The sequence below is a fragment of the Leptopilina boulardi genome, unplaced genomic scaffold (assembly GCF_019393585.1).
Source record: "Leptopilina boulardi isolate dan_hultmark-lab unplaced genomic scaffold, ZJU_Lbou_2.1 LbouV2_316, whole genome shotgun sequence".
Lineage (NCBI taxonomy): Eukaryota > Metazoa > Arthropoda > Insecta > Hymenoptera > Figitidae > Leptopilina > Leptopilina boulardi.
The window spans coordinates 1,348,008-1,367,743 of NW_026137881.1; the positions used below are offsets into that span (position 1 = coordinate 1,348,008).

At 29.2% G+C, this 19,736-nt stretch overlaps 1 protein-coding gene across 3 annotated transcripts in view; it reads right to left on the minus strand.

Annotated features, from left to right (window-relative positions):
* The window catches only part of LOC127283931 (uncharacterized), a 30,163-nt gene extending 14,536 nt beyond the window's left edge, over positions 1-15,627 (minus strand). Inside the window, exons 1-3 of one of the 3 annotated variants that reach the window (XM_051309072.1) lie at positions 15,288-15,627; positions 6,721-6,946; positions 1,422-1,570 (exon numbers count right to left, since the gene is read on the minus strand). In XM_051309072.1, coding sequence (XP_051165029.1) covers positions 1,422-1,570; positions 6,721-6,805 — 234 coding nt within the window. In that variant the 5' untranslated portion in view covers positions 6,806-6,946; positions 15,288-15,627. Of the gene's footprint in view, positions 1-1,421; positions 1,571-6,720; positions 6,947-7,172; positions 7,220-11,754; positions 11,773-15,287 lie in introns of those variants that run through there. The other 2 variants (XM_051309074.1, XM_051309073.1) reach the window with 2 other exon arrangements.
* Positions 15,628-19,736: the final 4,109 nt, after the last annotated feature.

Genomic DNA, 19,736 nt, shown 5'->3' on the forward strand with positions numbered 1-19,736 from the left:
GGATTCAAAGAAGTAATTTTGCATTTATTATTTGTGTATTATCCGACTCATTTCGGATTAAACCGGGTTAATTCCGGATTTACTAGTCACATAAATAATATACCAATTTTGGAATTAACCGGACTAATTTAGGGTAATAGAAACCCAACTCTAAAGCGGACTGTTTTGAATTAATTCAATATTCCGAAATATTAACAAAAGTAGTGACTATTGATCAGAAGGTAACATGTCTTTTACGCCGACAGTGAACAGTTCTTAAAGAACTTGAAACTTATCTCAACTGTGAGAGAACTGCACCTGGCGGCATGAGTGGGAACTGTAATAAAAGCAACAGAACCTATAACTAAATCTAGATTGTTGCAGATAGTTTTTATAAAAATTCTGAATTATTCTATAATAATTTGGATTGTTTTTTCATTTAACTAAAATCAAATTGTTCCGGGCTAATTGTAGATTTATTTCATGTAAATTTTGAACTAACCCTGACTGATCTGTCTGTATATAATCTGAAATTAGTCTGAAATTTTAAACAGGGAATGTACCTACCATTGTTATATATATATATATTTGAATTTTTTCTTTCTTTATCTCTATTTTTGTTGCATTGTACTCGCCGAAAATAAAAAAATTTTATTATACACTTTATAAGTAACGACTGTTTAGTCCAAATATCAGAAATGTCACTTGTCAAAATATATTTTTAGTTTACGTTTAATATCGAGGATATCAAGTGTCGGAAATGCTTAAATTATAGCCAATAAAAAAACTTTATATCATGCGAAGTTTTTTTTTAAATGCGACATTTTTAAAGTTGTCGGAACTCGCAAGAACAGCACAAAAGTTTATTATTATAAAACTCAAGAGTGGTTTATGTATTTATGTTTAGGTTTTGTAACTTTTTTCCTCTTCCCACACACAAACACACACCTAGTAAAATCTATAATTTAAAAAAGCTGTCGTGCCCATCTTGAAAAGATAACCATAAAAACAGTTATGGATTTTATTTTATACCTTTTTTTCATAATCAAAGTTTATGGAGAATATTTTGTTTCAGAAGATAAGAAGGGAAGATTATTTTTCGATAAACTGAGACAGTGGAAGGAAATTAACAATAACTTCAATCCAAATGTTAAAGGTACTTTAAATTTTCTTGTGAATTTCGTTTTTACGTTTAATCACTAATTTAATGTCAAAAAGAAAAAATCGATTTTACTTTGGAACAACAGTTCTTTTTTATAGATAAATTGTGCACAGTGCAGTTCAAAATTTTTTTGTAAATTTTGTTTCTAATTTTTAAATTTCTAATACTGATATAATGATAATAATTTTGCAGAGTTATTTAAATTTTAAATCTATCATATATATATATATATTATAAAATCTTCTGTATTATTATTATTAAATAAAATGATAAAACTTACATAAGGTGGCGTGCAATAAATAGCTTGACACCACATGGGTTCTGAGTGGTAACAGACACACAGACTGCAAACTGCAGGTCCTGGGACGTACAATAATCCATGTTTCACCGTTCCTCCTTGAAAGTCTGTACAATTTTCTTCTAGGGCCTCTAAAATAGAAAAATAAATTTTCAAATTTTATAAATTATTTTTTATTCTACAAAATAACTGTACAACAAGCTGTAGAATCATCTTTGTAGAAAAAAAAATATACGGCAGGCAATATTGATTCCATATTATGCAATATTTACTCAATATTATGCGGCAGGGGAAAGTCGTGAGAGCAGTGATAAATAGTCACATGGTTTAAAAAGAAAAACCATCTTTTGTATTCAATTAAAAATTGATGCAAATTTGTTTTAAATTTTCTAACTTTATTCAACCAAACAATTTTTTATTTTAGCTTTTAATGCACAGTTTAAATCCTCAAAGTAAGGAATATTTTAGGATACGATAAGGTTTTAGAAGTATCCAAGGCCTTTAAGAAATCAGGATATTTTTAGGAGAAGTCTCCGGATACCCCCAAAAAGGTCCATAGGATATCTTTGATATCTGGATGGTGTTATAAAAATAATTAAAGTAATTATGAAAGTTGTTTTTCATACTAAGAGATACAAGTATTCGACTAGTATAATCTGTTGTTGAAAAAATTTGGACACCAGAGAACAAGTGTTTGCTCACCTGTAACCAGATTAAGTCTCTTGTATAATTAGCAATTGTGCACCTTGTGTCAACAATCAACTTGAGTGAGCATCAACAACGAGAGAGTTGGCGCCGTTCTGTCTGCCGCGTAATTGCTTTTTAACGGACCTATATACATATATCTACATCCCGTCTATAGAAGATCTACAAATTAGATAACGTACTACGCAAAGTTTCACTAAAGATTTTGATATCATCGCTTCATCTAAATGAAAGATTCAATTCTTAGATAGTCATAAATTTTGTAACTTATATAACTAGTTTTAGGATCACTTTAAGAGAATTCATTGATTTTTAAAATTTATTATTATTATATTAATTGATGCAATTTATTATTTCATTAAAACAATCGTTATCTACACTTTCAATTATTTTATTCACGAGACCAGATTATTTTACAAAAAAAATAACCAAAAGAAAACAGTTAATTAAGCCAAAAAGTAAATTAGTATATTTTTACCAATAACTATAGCTCAAGAACCTGTTACCTTACAGCAATAATAGACAGAGGGAAGATAAGGAAAAACACTATTCATTGCACAAAATTTACAACAATTACGTTATTCATTAATAATCACTTCAGTATTTGATTCCGATTATTAATCTATATTACTTACTTTATTTGGCAAAATATCGAGTGATTAAATTGTGGCTGAAGGACGAAAATACAAAATTCATTTAATTAATTTTACAAAGAACCCCTGACAAAATATATCACTCAAAAAATGATTTGGTATAGCTAACTAAAAGTTCGGTTTTCCCAACTGAACTTTTCGTTTATTGACCTGACCGAACTCAGTAGTTGTGATGACCAAACGAGTTAGGTTGTCCTTAATTTAGTTGAAATAACAAAAAAGTTGGTTGTAACAACCGATCTATTCGGTTGACATTATGATAAAAATTTAGTTATTGCAACCGAACTTTCATGTTATTTCAACCGAACTTTTTGGTTACAACAACCAACATTTCTGTTGTTTCAACTAAACTTTTTCCTTATTTTAACCAACTCTTCGGTTGTTTGAATCAAACTTTTCGATTAAAGCAATCAAACTGTTCAGTTATAAACCAATAAAAAATAAGGATGTTTTCTTTGAAGGAGAGTGGTGTAATTAAAAATAAAAACACTACATTTCCATACTATTATTTTTATTTTCCATTTTTAAAAAAGTAGCTACTTACAATATACATCTTAGACTTACAAATTTTTTACTATTCTTAAGAATGTTATTAATAATAACTGGCATTTTATAGGCTTCAAAATTTTTGTCAAAGCCGAGATTTCCCAACTTTTTGCAAATTAGACATACTTTTCTACATTAGAATCAACTATCAAATTTTTTTTAATAACTTTAAAAGAAGGAACAATACACTATTCACACAAGTCTCCAATAACGCACATTTCTTCTCTACATTAAATACATTTGAATGTAATGCATTTTACACTAACACATACACATGATTTAGAAAAAAATCAGGCATAGTAAAACTAAACTGTTCACCTCTGAATTTTCTACATATTTGTATTCACTAAGAAGTCGAACGTAATTAATTTTTCCACTTTATCACTTCTCACTAATATTTTAAACAATTAGTCTTTAAAATAAAGAAATGAATTAATTAAAATTAAATTAATTAATCAATTCACAAAAAATACAAGCTTTTTTGTATTGACGAACGAATTAAAAAAATTTACCGTTACTCCAGGAGTAAATCCTTGCAACTGAAGCGTTTTCATGCCTAAAAGGCAGAATGAAAACTTTTAGATTTGACAACATTGAAAAAAAGTATTTGGCAACGTCGCATTTCGAATTTTTCAATGTTTGAAGAAAAGCATTGATTTATAAAACCCTTGCAAAAAAAATGTCTTAAAAATCGAACATCAGCCGGTCAGGCGATCCCCGGCGTGCTAAGGATAAAGTCTAAATTGCTTCCAGATGGTGACGGTCCGATTTCAAGTTAAGGAGTACCATAAAAATTTTCTAAGTCCCACTTTTAAGGTAGTGGGGATGACATAAATCGTTTTGTTGGAAAGTGTTTGTTTGTTATAACCGAACTGAAACAACCATTCGAGTTTAGTTCTAACAACCGAACCACTTAGGTTAAAACAACTATTCATTTGGTTTCAACAACTGCTCTACAGTCAACCGAACTCAGTTTACTTATATTTACCAAACCTCTTTTTTCCGTGTACAGAAATTGGTTCTCGGTCAAATTGGCTAATACTCGGATATATTGTAGTTAATGTCATTCTGAACAAATGTTTCCTCTATCAAAATTTTAAAAAATGATAACTTTTAATGTTATCCTTCATAAAAGGTACAATATGAATGAAAATAACAGATATAAGAAGTTCTAAATGTTAATATGGATATATATATAGATGGATTTACAATTTTTATAATAAAGAAATCGACTGAGAAGGAAACGACCCATAATTAATTTATTGGGACTCATCGTCCAATTGACGACAACGACAACTCTTCTTTTACACGTTACATTTTAATTATTTTACAAAAAATAGAACAACTGACTACACTCTACGAGCATGAGGATTAAATGGCAAACGAGTCATGCTCGCAAAGGCGTCGCTGATCAACGGCCTCTCTTCTCGGTGATATTCAGATTAATTAATATTCAATTTAATATAATTGATCGATAACCGATAAGCAGCCGTCGGTAATGTAGATCCCAGAACTATCTGATGTTGAATTGGTTAAAATTCCACAGGAAAATGGCTGACAGAAGTAATTTGTCAGATCGGTATAACAAAACAGCGAATTCGTCTTCCTGGTGCTCTTGAACTTTTGGGACTCACATCCGAATATATACAGCAGAAAGGTCTTTCCTTGATGATTTTAAAACTTCCAAAACTCATTGCGATATCCAGAACGTCGTTCCGTATAAGTGACAATCCTCAATGCTTCGCGAAAATTTTACATAACGAAATAAAAAGACTAAATACCGATATTTATTTTATATGATTGACTATTAATCCATACGACTTTGGCAAATTGGTTTTATTATTTTACATTTTATTATTCAAAGTTTCGTTATTTATTATTTAATAAACAACTATTTACAGGGCAAAGTAATTCTTTAACCAAAGAAGACAACCATTCCAATATATTTAAAATTAAAGATAAACCGAGATTATTTTCTTTTTTTTGCGATTTCAGGCGTTCCTCAGGGATCGCATCTTGGACCACTTTTTTTTTGTTTTATAAATTAATTATATAAAATCTGTTTTCATCCACTTTTTTTTCCTTATGTACGCTGATGATATTAAGTGTTATATAGGATTACCAGGACTGTTCAGATTTGCAAGAGGAATTCGATCGTCTGTCTGATTGCGCGGTGTGACACAATTGGTGATGAGGAAAATCAATCAGGAAAATCAAATACGTGATTTGGCTTTGCTTTCTTGTAATGATTTTTCTTTTAATGAGCACATATCAGAAGTGATCTCTAGGGATTTAAGATCTTTAGGGTTAGTAATGAGATGTTCATCATTTTTTCCTAATTCCGGAACATTAAATTTGCAAGGCAAATATATGAGTAGAACAAAACTAGGCGAAGATAATAACAATCTAATAATGTAATACGTAGTCTCGTAACTTGTAGTAATAAACATATTTAAAGAGATGCCATAAAAATCCAGAATTGTATGAAACTGATTTGCCTCTATGATAATTCTAGATATAACAGAATTTTGGCTATAATTTGTAATATGGAGAGTTTGCTTCAATAATATAGGATATCTAATCGGTTCAAAAGGAACAAAAAAAATTCATTCAGGACAAAAGAGCAGGGCAATTAATAATACCGTTTATAATTTTAAAAAGAAAAAGTAAATTTCATTAAATTCAATTATAACTTATAATTGTAATAAATATAATTATAACTCAAACACGTTGCTCCCACTATTTTCACGCAATTCTTTACCATTTTGGGATTGATTAAGAAAAATCAACAAAATCCTATACGGCTGCATCTGAATATGATTTTATTTCAAAATTATTTGTCAGGAAATTGCCGTCGGAAAAAATTCTAATTTTTTTGATATTTTATTTTTTTATTTTCTGATTTAATACTTCACAGAAAATTAAAAGGCATTAAAATAAGCTGCAACGCTTATTATATTTTAATGCGTTTTAATTTTCTGTGTTTTTGTTTAAAATAATTAATGGCATAAACTGTCGACAAATTTATCTTTTCTAAATTCTGTAGCTCCTATTAAACCTATCAGGAATCCGATTTTATTCAGGCGCAGTCATTTCAAAGAACTAATTGTGGAGAAAACTCTATTATGGTTAGATTAACAAGAGAAGCCAATGAGTACCACAATGACATTGATTTCTACGGCGTTTCTCTAAGTACTTCTATAAGTGATTTAATGAAATCTTTGGTGTAAAAGAATTTTTAAAAATTCGATCAAAAGAACATTCGAACCATTTGAATATTCAATTAACTAAGCATTCGAACTTTAGGTTATCGGATATTTAAATTAAATCAATATTCAAATGTAGCAAATAAGTATATACATAACACTGAATTTTACCTGTTTTTGTGAGAAGCAGAAGGATGGTTGTTAAACAGATTGTTCCAGTTGTTGTGGTTCTCGGAATATCTGGAAATGTTCTCATGGTCGCGTTTTATATCCAATATCCGAGATTTTGTTATGTCGGATTTTCGATATCACCCCAGAGGAATTCTATATAAAAGGCACACCAGACTTTATTTTTCCAGCAATCTTCTCGCACGTACTGGCGGTAGGAATATGTTCCCTACATTAAAACAAGCAAAATGGATTTCATATATATAAGTCAACACCATCTATCAATATACAAATAAATCTCCTGGAACAAATTTCTAAAAGTCATTATATTTCAATAAATAACACTCACAATTTTAATAACCCTGTGTTACATTTTCTATATGTATATATTCGCAAAAAAGAAAAAACATATATGACAAAATTCTTGTGGCAAATTGACTCGATTGTAAATTTACCTCATTTATCAATGCGCGCACCATGTGCAAATGATGAATGTTCCAAAATAAAGTGTTGGACTATTTTAATGAAACATTTTAGTTTAATATTAAAGTGACAAAACTACATTATTTCAAAAAAGAATTTAAAGATTTATTAATATATAAAATACAAAAATTTTGAAAAAAAATTCTAACAGTTCAATCATCAGTTGGACTGAACGAAGAAAAATGGGATTGTTGTGCAAACAATTTTTTGGATTGTTGTCAGTAGATTTGTTGATATTACACAGGCCAACAAATATAGCAAACTTTTTTGGTGCGGCTTCTGATAGTTTTTTCATGCCGAACACGAATCCGTAAACGAAAATTTCCTATCAGCTCTAGTTTTTGAGAAAAATGGGTTTAAAATATTAAAAAATCGCGTTTTTAGCTAACTTTGAGTACCTCTAACAATGAAACAAAAGGTCGTAGAACCTTCCACTTGGGCTTAATTTAAAGCTTAATGTTTTAACTATAATCCTTAAAAATGACCTATCTTGCACCATAACCTCAAAGTCATTTGCTATCCATTTTTGATTCCGAAATATTAATTTTGTAAAAGTTTGAGCGCGTACATTTAGTCCTTGAGGTTAAGGTGCAGCAATGTTATTTTTATGAACTAAAGTCAAAGGATAAATTGAATTGAAGCTCAACAAGAAGGTTCACTTACCTTTGGTTTTATTGACTAGAGTTAATCAAATATTACCAAATAAGTTCTGTAGTTAAATACTGGTTACCAACAATTTTGAGGTTATTAGTAAATAATATAATTTTTAGGGCTTGTAGTCTAAAGTTCAAACTTTATTTTAAGTTCAAATAAAAGGTTCTATGATCCTTTTTTCTTTGCTAGAGGAACGCGCTCAAACTTTTACAAAATTAATATTTGCGAATCAAAATGATAACAAATGACTTTGAGATTATGGTGCAACATAGGTCATTTTTGGGGATAATAGTTGAAACATTAAGCCTCAATTTAAGCCCAAGTGGAAGGTTCTACGACCTTTTATTTCAGTGCTAGAGGTACTCAAAGTTAGCCAAAAACGCGATTTTTGAACAATTAAAACCCGTTTTTCTCAAAAACTAGAGCTGATAGGAAATTTTTGTTTACGGATTCGTGTTCGGCATGAAAAAACATATCAAAAACAGATCTGACATTTGCCGCACCAAAATCAGTATTGGCCTGTGTTATAATTCGAAATGTTAATATTATAATTCGGATTGTTGTCAATACAAATGTATGTTGTTTTAACAACAATATGAATTTTTTGTTATCAGTTTTGTTCAGTTTGCAATTCTGTACAATTGCAGAAGCAAACTCTCTGTCGATTGCTGATGGAACAATCCGGATTTGTTCAGCTGACAGGTTTATTGTTCCATATCACGTGGTCATCTTGAATTCTCGCAAACTGGTGTGCAGATCGTCACGTCGTTTGCTTCTGGCACATGTGCCACTTTTGCTTTTATTATTAGTTTTAAAAAAAAATGACAAAGTGCTATGAAATAATAAATCCGGTTAAAGTGAGAAATCTATTGCAAGTGTAGTAAATGGATGAAGAGACAATTTCATTGTTTATCGGTAAGTTATACTCGGTTACTATTGAACATAACCTGACCTTAAATAATACAAAATGTATATTAAATATTATTTAACAACAAATTTCAACTCAAAATAATTTTTTAGTTTCAGTTCAAAGAATTTGATTCAGAAGCTGCATGTTCCACAGATTTTAATGCAAATGAAACTGGTAATATGACCTACGGAAATCTGCTATCGATTATTTTAGAAGGCGAAGAAACTGAACAAATTGTATTAGACGGATAAAAGCTTTGTTAATACAACAAATTATATTGTCGATTTCAACAATTTAGTTTTGTTATTTTAACTGTTCCATAACAATTTTTATTGTTCATCAAAAAATTCTGTTTTTTCACCGAACAATCCGAATAGTTTTAATAACAATCCCATTTTAACAATTTTTTTTGTCCTAAAAACAAATAGAATTGCTGGTTCTATATTGACAATCCATAATTGTTGTGTGGACTTGATTTTTAGTTTTTTTTTTTTTTTTAAGAATTTAAAACATCGACATAAACAGACTTTTACTACGGTAATAAAAAATAAATATTTTCCGAAAAATTTTTACTACCAGAACCGATTTTTTCTACAGATACTAAAATTGCAGAAATTTGAGAGAAAGTATTTTTATGACCAAAATTCAATTTTACTGCTGTATTATCAATGTTGTAGGGATTATAGGAAAAAGGCTTTGTCGGCCTAAAGCTGACTTTTGCTATTTATAAAAAAAAATGCTATTAAATCAACATTTCTGACAAAAACATGAAAATTATTTATTCAAAAGCATATGCAAATATATTTCACAAATTTTATATATCACATATGCTTTTGAATCAATAATAATTTACATACTTTTTTTGGCAAAAATGTTATTGCATATATTTTTCTCAATTGTTTTAGTCAAATTTTATGATTTCAAAAAAATTTCTATCTGAAACTAACTTTTGCTATACTCTGATGCATTTTAATTTGATTTTTATTTCAATCGTTTTCGAGCTCGTTTTCGAGTATATGAAATTATGAATTGATAATAAAATTGTGAGTAAAAAGCGCAACTAAAGCTATTGAATTGGAGTGTTTATTAATTAAAGCGCGGTATTGTAAATTAATTAAAAATGAAGCAATTGATCAATAATTAATCGCAATAAATGCAAAATAATCTTTTATCTTTTTATGTTTTTGTTTTAATTAGTTATCGATTTTATTTAAACAAGAAAATTATATATTATATACTTATTATTTAATATACACAAATGTTTTATTTACTACATAGTTGATATAAAAGCAAACGAGGTCGAGTTACAGTTTCAAACATTTATTCTAACTTCTTGAGAAAAAAAAATTACACAAATATTTCATCTCATTAAGACTTTAATCTCATTTAAAGAAAAGTTTTTTTTCGTATTTTTGCGGTTATTTAATTATTTTTCTTTTTTTAAGAAGAAAATTCTGTTAGTAGTGTTAATTAAATTAAAATATGTCATTAATTTGATAAATTTTTTATTTAAATTATATATTAAAATGATAAAAATTCATGTAAATTTGATTTTGTAAAATTTTTTTATAATCAATAAAAGTAAGAGAATGTGAAAACAAAATTTTTTCTTGAAAACCATTATATCTCGCGTTTTTACCTTAGGAAAAAAAATCAATGTATTATGCAGCTTTCTATATAGCTTTATAAGTGGCAATGAATAAATACAGATTTTCCGATAAGGAGAAACACAGTAAATAACAGATAAGGGAAAAAAATATAAATGAATTATAAGAGAAAATAAATTTTAGTCTTAAATTAAATTTCACGTACTTATATATTTAATATATTAGAAGAGTAAAACGATTTTCAATAATTATTATTGACTTTTCACAAATCATTGTAACAAACATTTAGATAAAAAATTTTTTTTTTTAGGAATTTTAATTTATTTTCCAAATGTAAAGGTATTTTATTTTATTGCAGTTATTTAAAAATAATTTTGCACATTTGATTTTGGGAAAAAATGTAAAAGTAATGTTCTGATGAATTGACGCTTAAATTTGACTAATTATTAGTAACTTTTACTAACAATTAGTAAAATTTAACTAATTTTAAAGCAAAAAGTGAGTCACTAATTCAAATTAGTAAACATTTTTACTAATTCATATTTAGAGAGTAGATATTTGAATATAGAATAACTGCAAATTTTGTTATTTCAAGTTTTAAAAAAACACGTTAATTAAATAAAGGGATTTATGATTTAAAAAAACAAAATGCTTCCTTATTTTATATCATATAGAGTAAAGAAACCTTTTTTTTACTATTGTGTAACTTTCATTCGACTTTAATAACATAAACTATAATTAAGACACATTTTTCAACAAAAAAAAAAATAAACAGAATTTAAAATAATTTTTACAATATGGGACGCATGATTTTGTTCTAAAAATCATTAGTTAGAATTTTCATTTTAAAGAATTTCATTTGTCATAATTATTTTTGAGCCGAATTTTTATTTGTTTGAATTAGTATTTTGCTGAATTTTCATCAAAACGATTTTCTATATTACACAATATATTTATTTTTTTATATAACCGAAAATTTACTTCACAGAATTTTTATTTGCTCGAATTTTCATTTAACACAATAGGCATTTTAAAGAATTTTTATTGGATAGAATTTCATTGCATAGAATTTTCTTTTAGGTGAATTTTCATTTGTTCGAATTATTATTTGATACAATTTCCATATATAACAGATTTTTCATACTACAGAATTTTTAACTTAACCAAAAAATTATTTAACAAAATTTCTAATTGATAGAATTTTCATTTATCCGAAATTGCAAATGGACAAACAAACAATCAGCAGAAATATTTTGGTGCTATTTTTAAAATCAATCAATCAAAAAATTTGTCATGATTCGCTGATATATTACGCGTGGTAAAACCACTTTATGCAGTAAAAGTGCTTATGAGGTAAAATCTCTTCGTATGTGGTAAAACCACCTTTAAAATCTTTTTAGGTTTGTAGTGATACTACTTTTGAGGTAAGACCACTTCGGAAAGTCCTGCTGCGGTAAGACCACTTCGAGGAGTGACGATTCTTGTCGGGTGCACGACTCTTAAAGACGATCGGTTCGGTTGAACGCATGCGCGAGACTTAGGTGGGGACCGCACATACAGCGCGCGTGTCGTGTGCGAGTACTATATCAACATTCGATTCGTCGGTAACATAATTATCGACCTCCGAAAAATTCATGATATATTTACTCGACAATTTCTAAAATTTCGTTACAATACAAATAAATATTTATTTGATAATTAGTCAAGTAATAATTATTATTATCATTACTTGTATGATCAGGTGAACACTTTGGTTGGAGTTCCGGAAATTGAGCTTGCTACTTTTAGGATCAAATATTGAATCCTAGTTTTATGAAGTAAAAATTGGTACCGGTCAGATTTAACGTTCTCCTTTGGCGGACTTAAAAATTTTATTATACAGAAAGAAGTAGTATGAAAAACCTTGTTCTAGGATAACTGAAAGACTCCCAAAGGGAGCGGACATTGACAATTGTGGATGCTTGAAAGTTCAAATTAATAAAAATTAACTTGCATCATTGTAAAGACGCCTATTCAGTATTGATGACGGGTAGATCTAGAACTCACACTTGCATCTCGCTAATCCAAGAAGTATAATTAGCATAAGGTATTATTAGAGGGCTTGGAGAGATTGGCTTCATCTGTTACAGGATACCTAAATCTGTTAGACTAATAGTAAGAATCTTCACAAGGGGTATCAATATTATTCCATTGTTGGATCTACGTTCTAGATAACTGTTAGCAGAAATAACTGATTTGGAGGGAATTGAAAAGACTATCATTGGATCGACAAACTTCTTATTTGATAATAAAGACAATTCGTCAGAAAAATTTTGGAAGCTAATTCACTATGCGAAAAGAGGATTTTTTCTTTTACTGTGTTGTGATATTGAACTCACAACATGTGGTATAGATCAGTACAAAGACAGAACCCAATATAATATCTAGTGGAAACGAAGGTAGATTACGAATACGGAATCGTTTACGACTTTTAGGAATGTAATCTAAAGAAACTTTGCTTTCTGATCATATTTATATAGATAATCTTCGAGCTGGAGTCTGTAGTATCTTCAGAAAACCAAGTGAATCCGTAATTGTAGAAAAACTAACTTAAATACCAGGAAGAACTCAAAAAAAGATTGATTTTCCAGGTATGATTACAGATCGTTAAACTCAAGGTAAGGTGATCGACAATTTTTACATAAAAGCTTATAAGAATAACTAAAAATAAACAGGGTTCGTTTGGCGAAAGAAACTTACTAATATAGTATGAGAGGAAGAATACCAGGATTCTTACAGAGAAAATCTTGATCTAAACATTCCAAACCAAACTTGTTGCAGATTAATCTCGTAACAGCAAAAAGAAGCTTGGTCCGAGGAATTGCTGTTAATTCTAAATGACCTCATATAGAAGTCCTATCATTCTCTTCTTTGGTTCCTTGCAGTAGACGAACTAACAAGGCTTTTTACTATTGAGAATAGTAGATTTTCATTTTACTATGTGGATTAGCTAAATGGATGTTATTGTGAATCCATGAAGTATTTGTTTTCTAGGCTGGAGACTTATTTTTGAGAGGCATACCATATACTATTAAAGCAAAGACGATTAATGGTACCCTGGGGCTAGGTGGTTACAGAAAAGTTAGAAGCAGGGAAGAAAGGAGAATTACTTCCTAGTGATTTAGGAATAGTTTCTGATCAACCGCTTCTGTTCTACAATCCAAAATTATGGCGCTACTTTTTAGCGCTCTTTAGGTTCTAAAGCTTTACCAAGTTAGAAATATCGCTATTTTTTCAGCAAGCAATGCAGCTTCTTTGCATTGAAACGCTATATGTAACTACATAATAGTTTTCTAGAAATTGACACAAGGGTCTTAACAAAATAACTGGAAATATAAACCCCGTCAGCCTCCTCTGGGTCCACAATGGAATTAAGAATAATGATGCAGCGGATAAAGTAGCCAAAACGCGTGAGCTAGGTAACCTTAAGTCAACATTTCCTGTTTCTAGTAAATATCTGTCCTTGGAATTTAAAAAATATCTGAATAGAGTCAAAAGTTATATATAAAAAAAAAAATCTGAACTCAAAATGAGTTCAAACAGACTCAATTTGAAGTACAACAATAATGAGCCAATGATACTACATAAAATGTGGTGCCATCTTACTGACTCATTTTTGTTGCACTTCAAATTGAGACTGAATTTAACTAATTTTGAGTTCATCTTAGGAAGAAGAAGAGAAAGAAGAAGTTAGATATTAGAAGAATTAGCAAAAAAAAAACCTTTATCAGTCGAACCAAATTTGGTCCAAAAGAAGAAGATAGAAAAATGTCCAAAAAAAACCGGTTATTTTTATAATATCTTGTTTTTCATATGTAAAAAATGTTCAAGAGATTTTGAATTATAAAAAATTAAGACAATAATAATTTTTAGTACACTGAGAGAAGTTTAACGCAACATCTGCATTTTTTGAGGGACAGATATTGTACCACAATTATGTGCAGACGCAGTACTAAAATCGAACAGCAGCAGCGCCAATTGAGTACTGATTCTGACCTAACTTGTAGGACAAACGATTTAGTACAGTATCTGTCCACCAAAAAGCGCAGCTGCGATACAATTTAGAACCGATGTTGCTCGAAAGGTTAGGTACACTATCTGAACGTGTGTTTAGTACGAAATCTGTGTTTAACTTCTCTCAGTGTAGCATTTTTAGCAATTTGATATTTTTCCAGTACTTTTCATAAAATTCCCCCAGATAGTACGTAAGCTTGCTACAACCTTGAGGCAAGTTTGCCGCACAATATTGCTAACCTTGCACGGCAAACTTGCCGCAAGCTTCAAATGTCCCACCTGGCCCCAAAAGCTTGTATGGTAAGCTTACCGAAAGATTGCAGTGTAAGGGTACATTTGAAGCTTACGGCAATTTTGCTGTGTAAGATTGGCAATATTGCGCGGCAAACTTGCCGCAAGGTTGAGCTGCAAGCTTACATGCTATCTGGGCCTTGACGAAAAAAACATTGAAACCTAAAGAAAATATATTCAGAAACCAGTCTCTTTGAATCAAAGAAAATTTATATTTAATTCAAAAAAGTTCTTATATTCCTTTAAGTTAAAAAGTTTTCTTTAATTCAAAAATATTTTTTATAAAAATAAAGTTTCAAGAAAATTTTTACTAATTCAACAATAGAATATTACATAATGAATACATAAATAATTCATTTAATGTTTCAATTACAACAAAAATATAATTAAATGATAATTAAAAATTATATTATTATTATTATTATTATTAATATATTCTGTCGCATTGACAATTATTATTATATTCTAATAAATTATTTACAATTATTTGTTATTTACAAACAAAAGTGACACATTTTATTGTTAAAAAAAGAAAGATTAATTTTCATTAAATAAAAAAAAAATTTTAATACCTTTAAACAGCATCCCGCTGTCTGTCTCACATAATTTTGCACGTGATTCTTTTCAGCATTGTCACCGAGATGTTTGGTGACCAAAAAGGAAAAAAGAAGAAAACTAAAGAAACGATATTGTTCCAATAAAATTGAATCACTTTAATTTTGAAAATAATAATTTTTTTTTGTCAATTTCTCAATAATTTTAATTAATAAAAAAAAAAAATTATTTTTTTTTTTTATTTAATAAACCGGCAATGTGGTGTGGAATGCAATGTGTTTTTTTGTGATGTGGACAACATCAGAAATAAACATCTGATTCCTTGAAGGTCTACCGTGTGACTGTCGACTCTGTCGCAGTGATAGAACGGGCTAACGTTTCACGGGTCGATCGAACGTGTTTCTGCACACTCCCACCCCCTGACACCCTCCATAAACCACCCCACCCCCCTGGCGAAGCGCAACGCACCCCTTGGCCGAAATAAAAAAAAAAAAGCGCACCGCCGCATTCGCTATAGTCCTATTTTGCTACTATAATAATAATAATAATAATAATAATAAATTTTTTTTTTAATTTTATCAATAATATTATTTTTTTATTTTATTAATTTATATTAAAATTTATATCATTTTTCCACGAAATTTCCTAAATTATAATTTAGTTGTTTTATGCTAGAGAATCCAATTTCTTAATACTTACTTTAATTTGAAAAAAGTACGTAGAAGGGACCTAGTACGAGAAAAGGGACCTAGTGATAAAAACAATTTTAGGTTATGTTTGTGATTTTTAAAGTGAAAATACACAAAAAGAATCAACTCTCAATACAAAACATTTATATTTATTCACTACCCAGAAGGCACGTAAGCTTGTAGCAACCTTACGGCAAGGTTGCCGCGCAATATTGCAAACCTTGCACGGTAAACTTGCCGCAAGCATACTGAAAGCTTCAAATGTTCTACCTGACCGAAAGCTTGCATAGTAAACTTGCAGAAAGATTGCAGTGTAAGGTTACTGCAAGATCGCATAATAAGAATTTCGCAAAATTGTTCTGTAAACTTTCATCGTAAGCTTGTAGCAAGGTTGGTGCAAGGTTGCCAAATAACCTTGCTTTGAACCAAAAAAAAAATTTGTTTTTAATGTTTCGTCTAATTTATATAATAAAACTCACGGTGCGTCAGAAGGTGGTTTAAATAAAAATGAATTAGCACTTAAAAATTCTTTTTGATTATGATTCGTAGATGAATAAAAAACATTTCTCAGTAGTTTTTAAAATCAGTTTACGTGCCCGATTTAAATAAAATTGAGTTTTTATATAAAAACAGTGTTTTATGGGGAATAAGAATTTATTTAATCTAATAAATACTGTAATAAATGATAAAATAATTACTTATTTTCAATTTTACATATAAATAATTATATTGCTGTAGTGTTTGTGTCCGATTTTAAAAAATTAAATTACAATGTTAAAAGAACGATTTTAAGAGTGACAAAATTTATTTAAGAGAGTCAAATGATCTCTGAAATTTTTTGGCAAGAAGAGACCTTTAATTATCGCTCTATAAAAACGGCACTAAACGTGAAAATGATAAACATTGATTTTAAAATACTTTCTTCTCGAAAGACGGACACTTTTTACAAAAGCAGCTAGAGATCGTTATCTTATATAAATTTCCTAAATCCGAAAGATTTTGCGAATCCATACAAAAACACGATTGCAAAACGAAAAGTAATATAATGAGGGGTTCATTACCTCTTGCCGCCGTCAGATGGCAGCAGCATGCAGAGCGCACAAAGTCGCAGCTGTTATTAGATTACTTTTCTACTTTCTGTTTTGCAACCATGTTTTTCTATGGATTCGTACAGTCTTTTGGATTTAGGAAATTTATAAGATGAGGATTTTGGCTGATTTTGTTAAAAGTGTTCGTGGTTCGAGAAAAAAGTATTTTAAAATCAATACTATTTCACGTTCAGAGCGATAATTAAAGCTCTCTTCGTGCCAAAGAATTTCAGATACCGTTCGACACTCTTAATGCATAAATATAAAAACGAAACAAGAAAATAACTTCATTGTCAATAAATTTATATGAACCCAAATCTAAAACATCTATTATTTTTTTTTATTCATCTTAAAACCATAATCAAAAAGAATTTTTAAGTGTCAATTCATTTTTATTTAAACCTTCTTCTGGCGCACCGTGAACTATATAAATTAGACGAAACATTCAAAAAAAATTTTTGTGTTTAAAGCAAGATTATTTGCATCCTTGCACCAACCTTGCTACAAGATAACCGTGCAAACTTACTGAGCAATCTTGTGATAATGTTATTGTGCAATCTTGCAGTAACCCTACACTGCAATCTTTCGGTAAGCTTACCATGCAAGATTTCAGTCAGGTGGGACATTTGAAGCTTGCAGTAAGCTTACGGCAAGTTTACCTGTGCAAGGTTGGCAATATTGCACGGCAAGCTTGCCGCAAGTTTGCTACAAGCTTACGTGCTATCTGGGAATAAACTTTGATCGTGACGCTTCTATGAAAACTATTTTTGAATTTACCGAATTAATTAGAAACTATTTTTATCAAGGTAAAACTATCACTAAACATAACCTAAAATTTCTTTACCATAAGGTCCCCTTTCTCAATTTTTTGTTTTTTTTTACACAATTATTTAGCAGCTCTGGCAAAAATGTTTGATGTTGTAGCAAATTTTTTCTAAAAACATATTCGTTAGCAGCTGCAGCCAAAGAAAAGATTTCTTTGATTTAATGAAACGTTTATTTGAATGAAATAAAACATTTCTTTAAAACGAAGATGAACGAAGATAATTTGTTTGAAACAAATAAATTTTTTTTGAATCAAAAAAAATTTTATCAAAGAAATTGATTTCTTTGAATCAAACAAATCCTTTTTGTGTAGCTAATTTATTTTGTACTACTTAAATTTCGGAGTTTTTTTTTTAAATTGGCAATTTTTGAATTTTTAGAAAAGGTGGTGGGAAGGGGGGAGTGTCAAAAAAGCTTTTCCTTCCTTTATAACGATATTAAAATAAATTCAAAACAGGTTCACTACATGTTTATACCGTAATCTATGAAACTGCACCTGTGTACCGAATTTCAGCTGTCTAGGTCAAAAATTGTAGAAGTTATAAGACAGTGGGGAGGGGGGTGATTTTAAATTTGTCTTTGAAAATAACAAATTTGGTTAATTTGCGGTAATTAAAGTTAATCTAACTTTTATTTGAATAAACCAAAAATTTATTATATCGTAAAAAAATGATTTAACATTCCGTGAAAAAAGATTTCTTTGATTCAAAAAAATCAATTTCTTTGACAAATTTTTCTTTAATTCAAAAAAAATTTATATTTGTTTCAAACAAATTATCTTTGATTAAAAAAAAATATCTTCGTTTCAAAGAAATTTGTTATTTAATTCAAATATAAATGTTACTTTGACCCTACATATCAATGTTAGCATTTCTTCAATTTAATACACAAATTTTTTTCATTCAATAAAGAAAATGTTTTTTTTTTTGAATCAAAGAAAATAAGTCAAAGAAACTGGTTTCTTTAAATCAAAGAAATTTTTTTCTTTGGGTGCATTAAAAGTTAATTTCTTTTTTGCTCTCCATGAAGCTGGCGCCGCGACGCTCAGCGTCGAAAATTATTTTTCATGAGACAAAAAATATCAAATCTCATTTTTAAAATGGTTTTGGGTCAAAATAATACTTTGAAAAGTATTTCTCAAAGCATTATTTGGACCAAAATGATTTTTAAAAAATAATTTTACATTTTTTTGGTCCTGTGAAAAACAATTTTTTGGCGCTGAGCGTCGACGCCAACTTCATGGAGGTCTTTTTTGAACATTTTTAAGGTGATCCGTTTTAAGAAATTATTTAACCTTCAATTTTACACCAGTATTATGAAATCCTTTCTCAATCAAAGTTTGCTATATTTATTCTATAATTTACACATGAAAATACAAATAGTTTTCTAGGTCAAATAAGTGGTTGAGAGATCTAGGAGGGGTGGGGGGAGGCACGACTTCGTGGAGCGAACACGCGATTGAAATCATAAGGACTCCGTTTCGGTCACTTTGTGAACAAAACTTCCGCGAGTAACAAATTTTAAGTAAATCTAATCAAATTTTTTAAACATTTAAATTCTATCATATTTGGATTATCGATTTTGCATTTGATTAATCGAACCTCTCTGCGTCAATGATTTTGATGCCATATTGAGTCAGCCATTTTAAAATTTTAGAATTTGGCTAAACATTTTTTTTTTTTGAGCTTGCAATTCTTTTCATTTGCAGAGAATCAATACTACTATTTCAATATGTAAGTCGTTTTAGCCGACTTAAATTCCAAAAAAAATCAATGTTTTTTTAAAATTATAAATCTACAATTAGTTAAAAAAAAATTATTTTAAATAACTAATGTTATTAGATATTAAATGTATTATATTAATT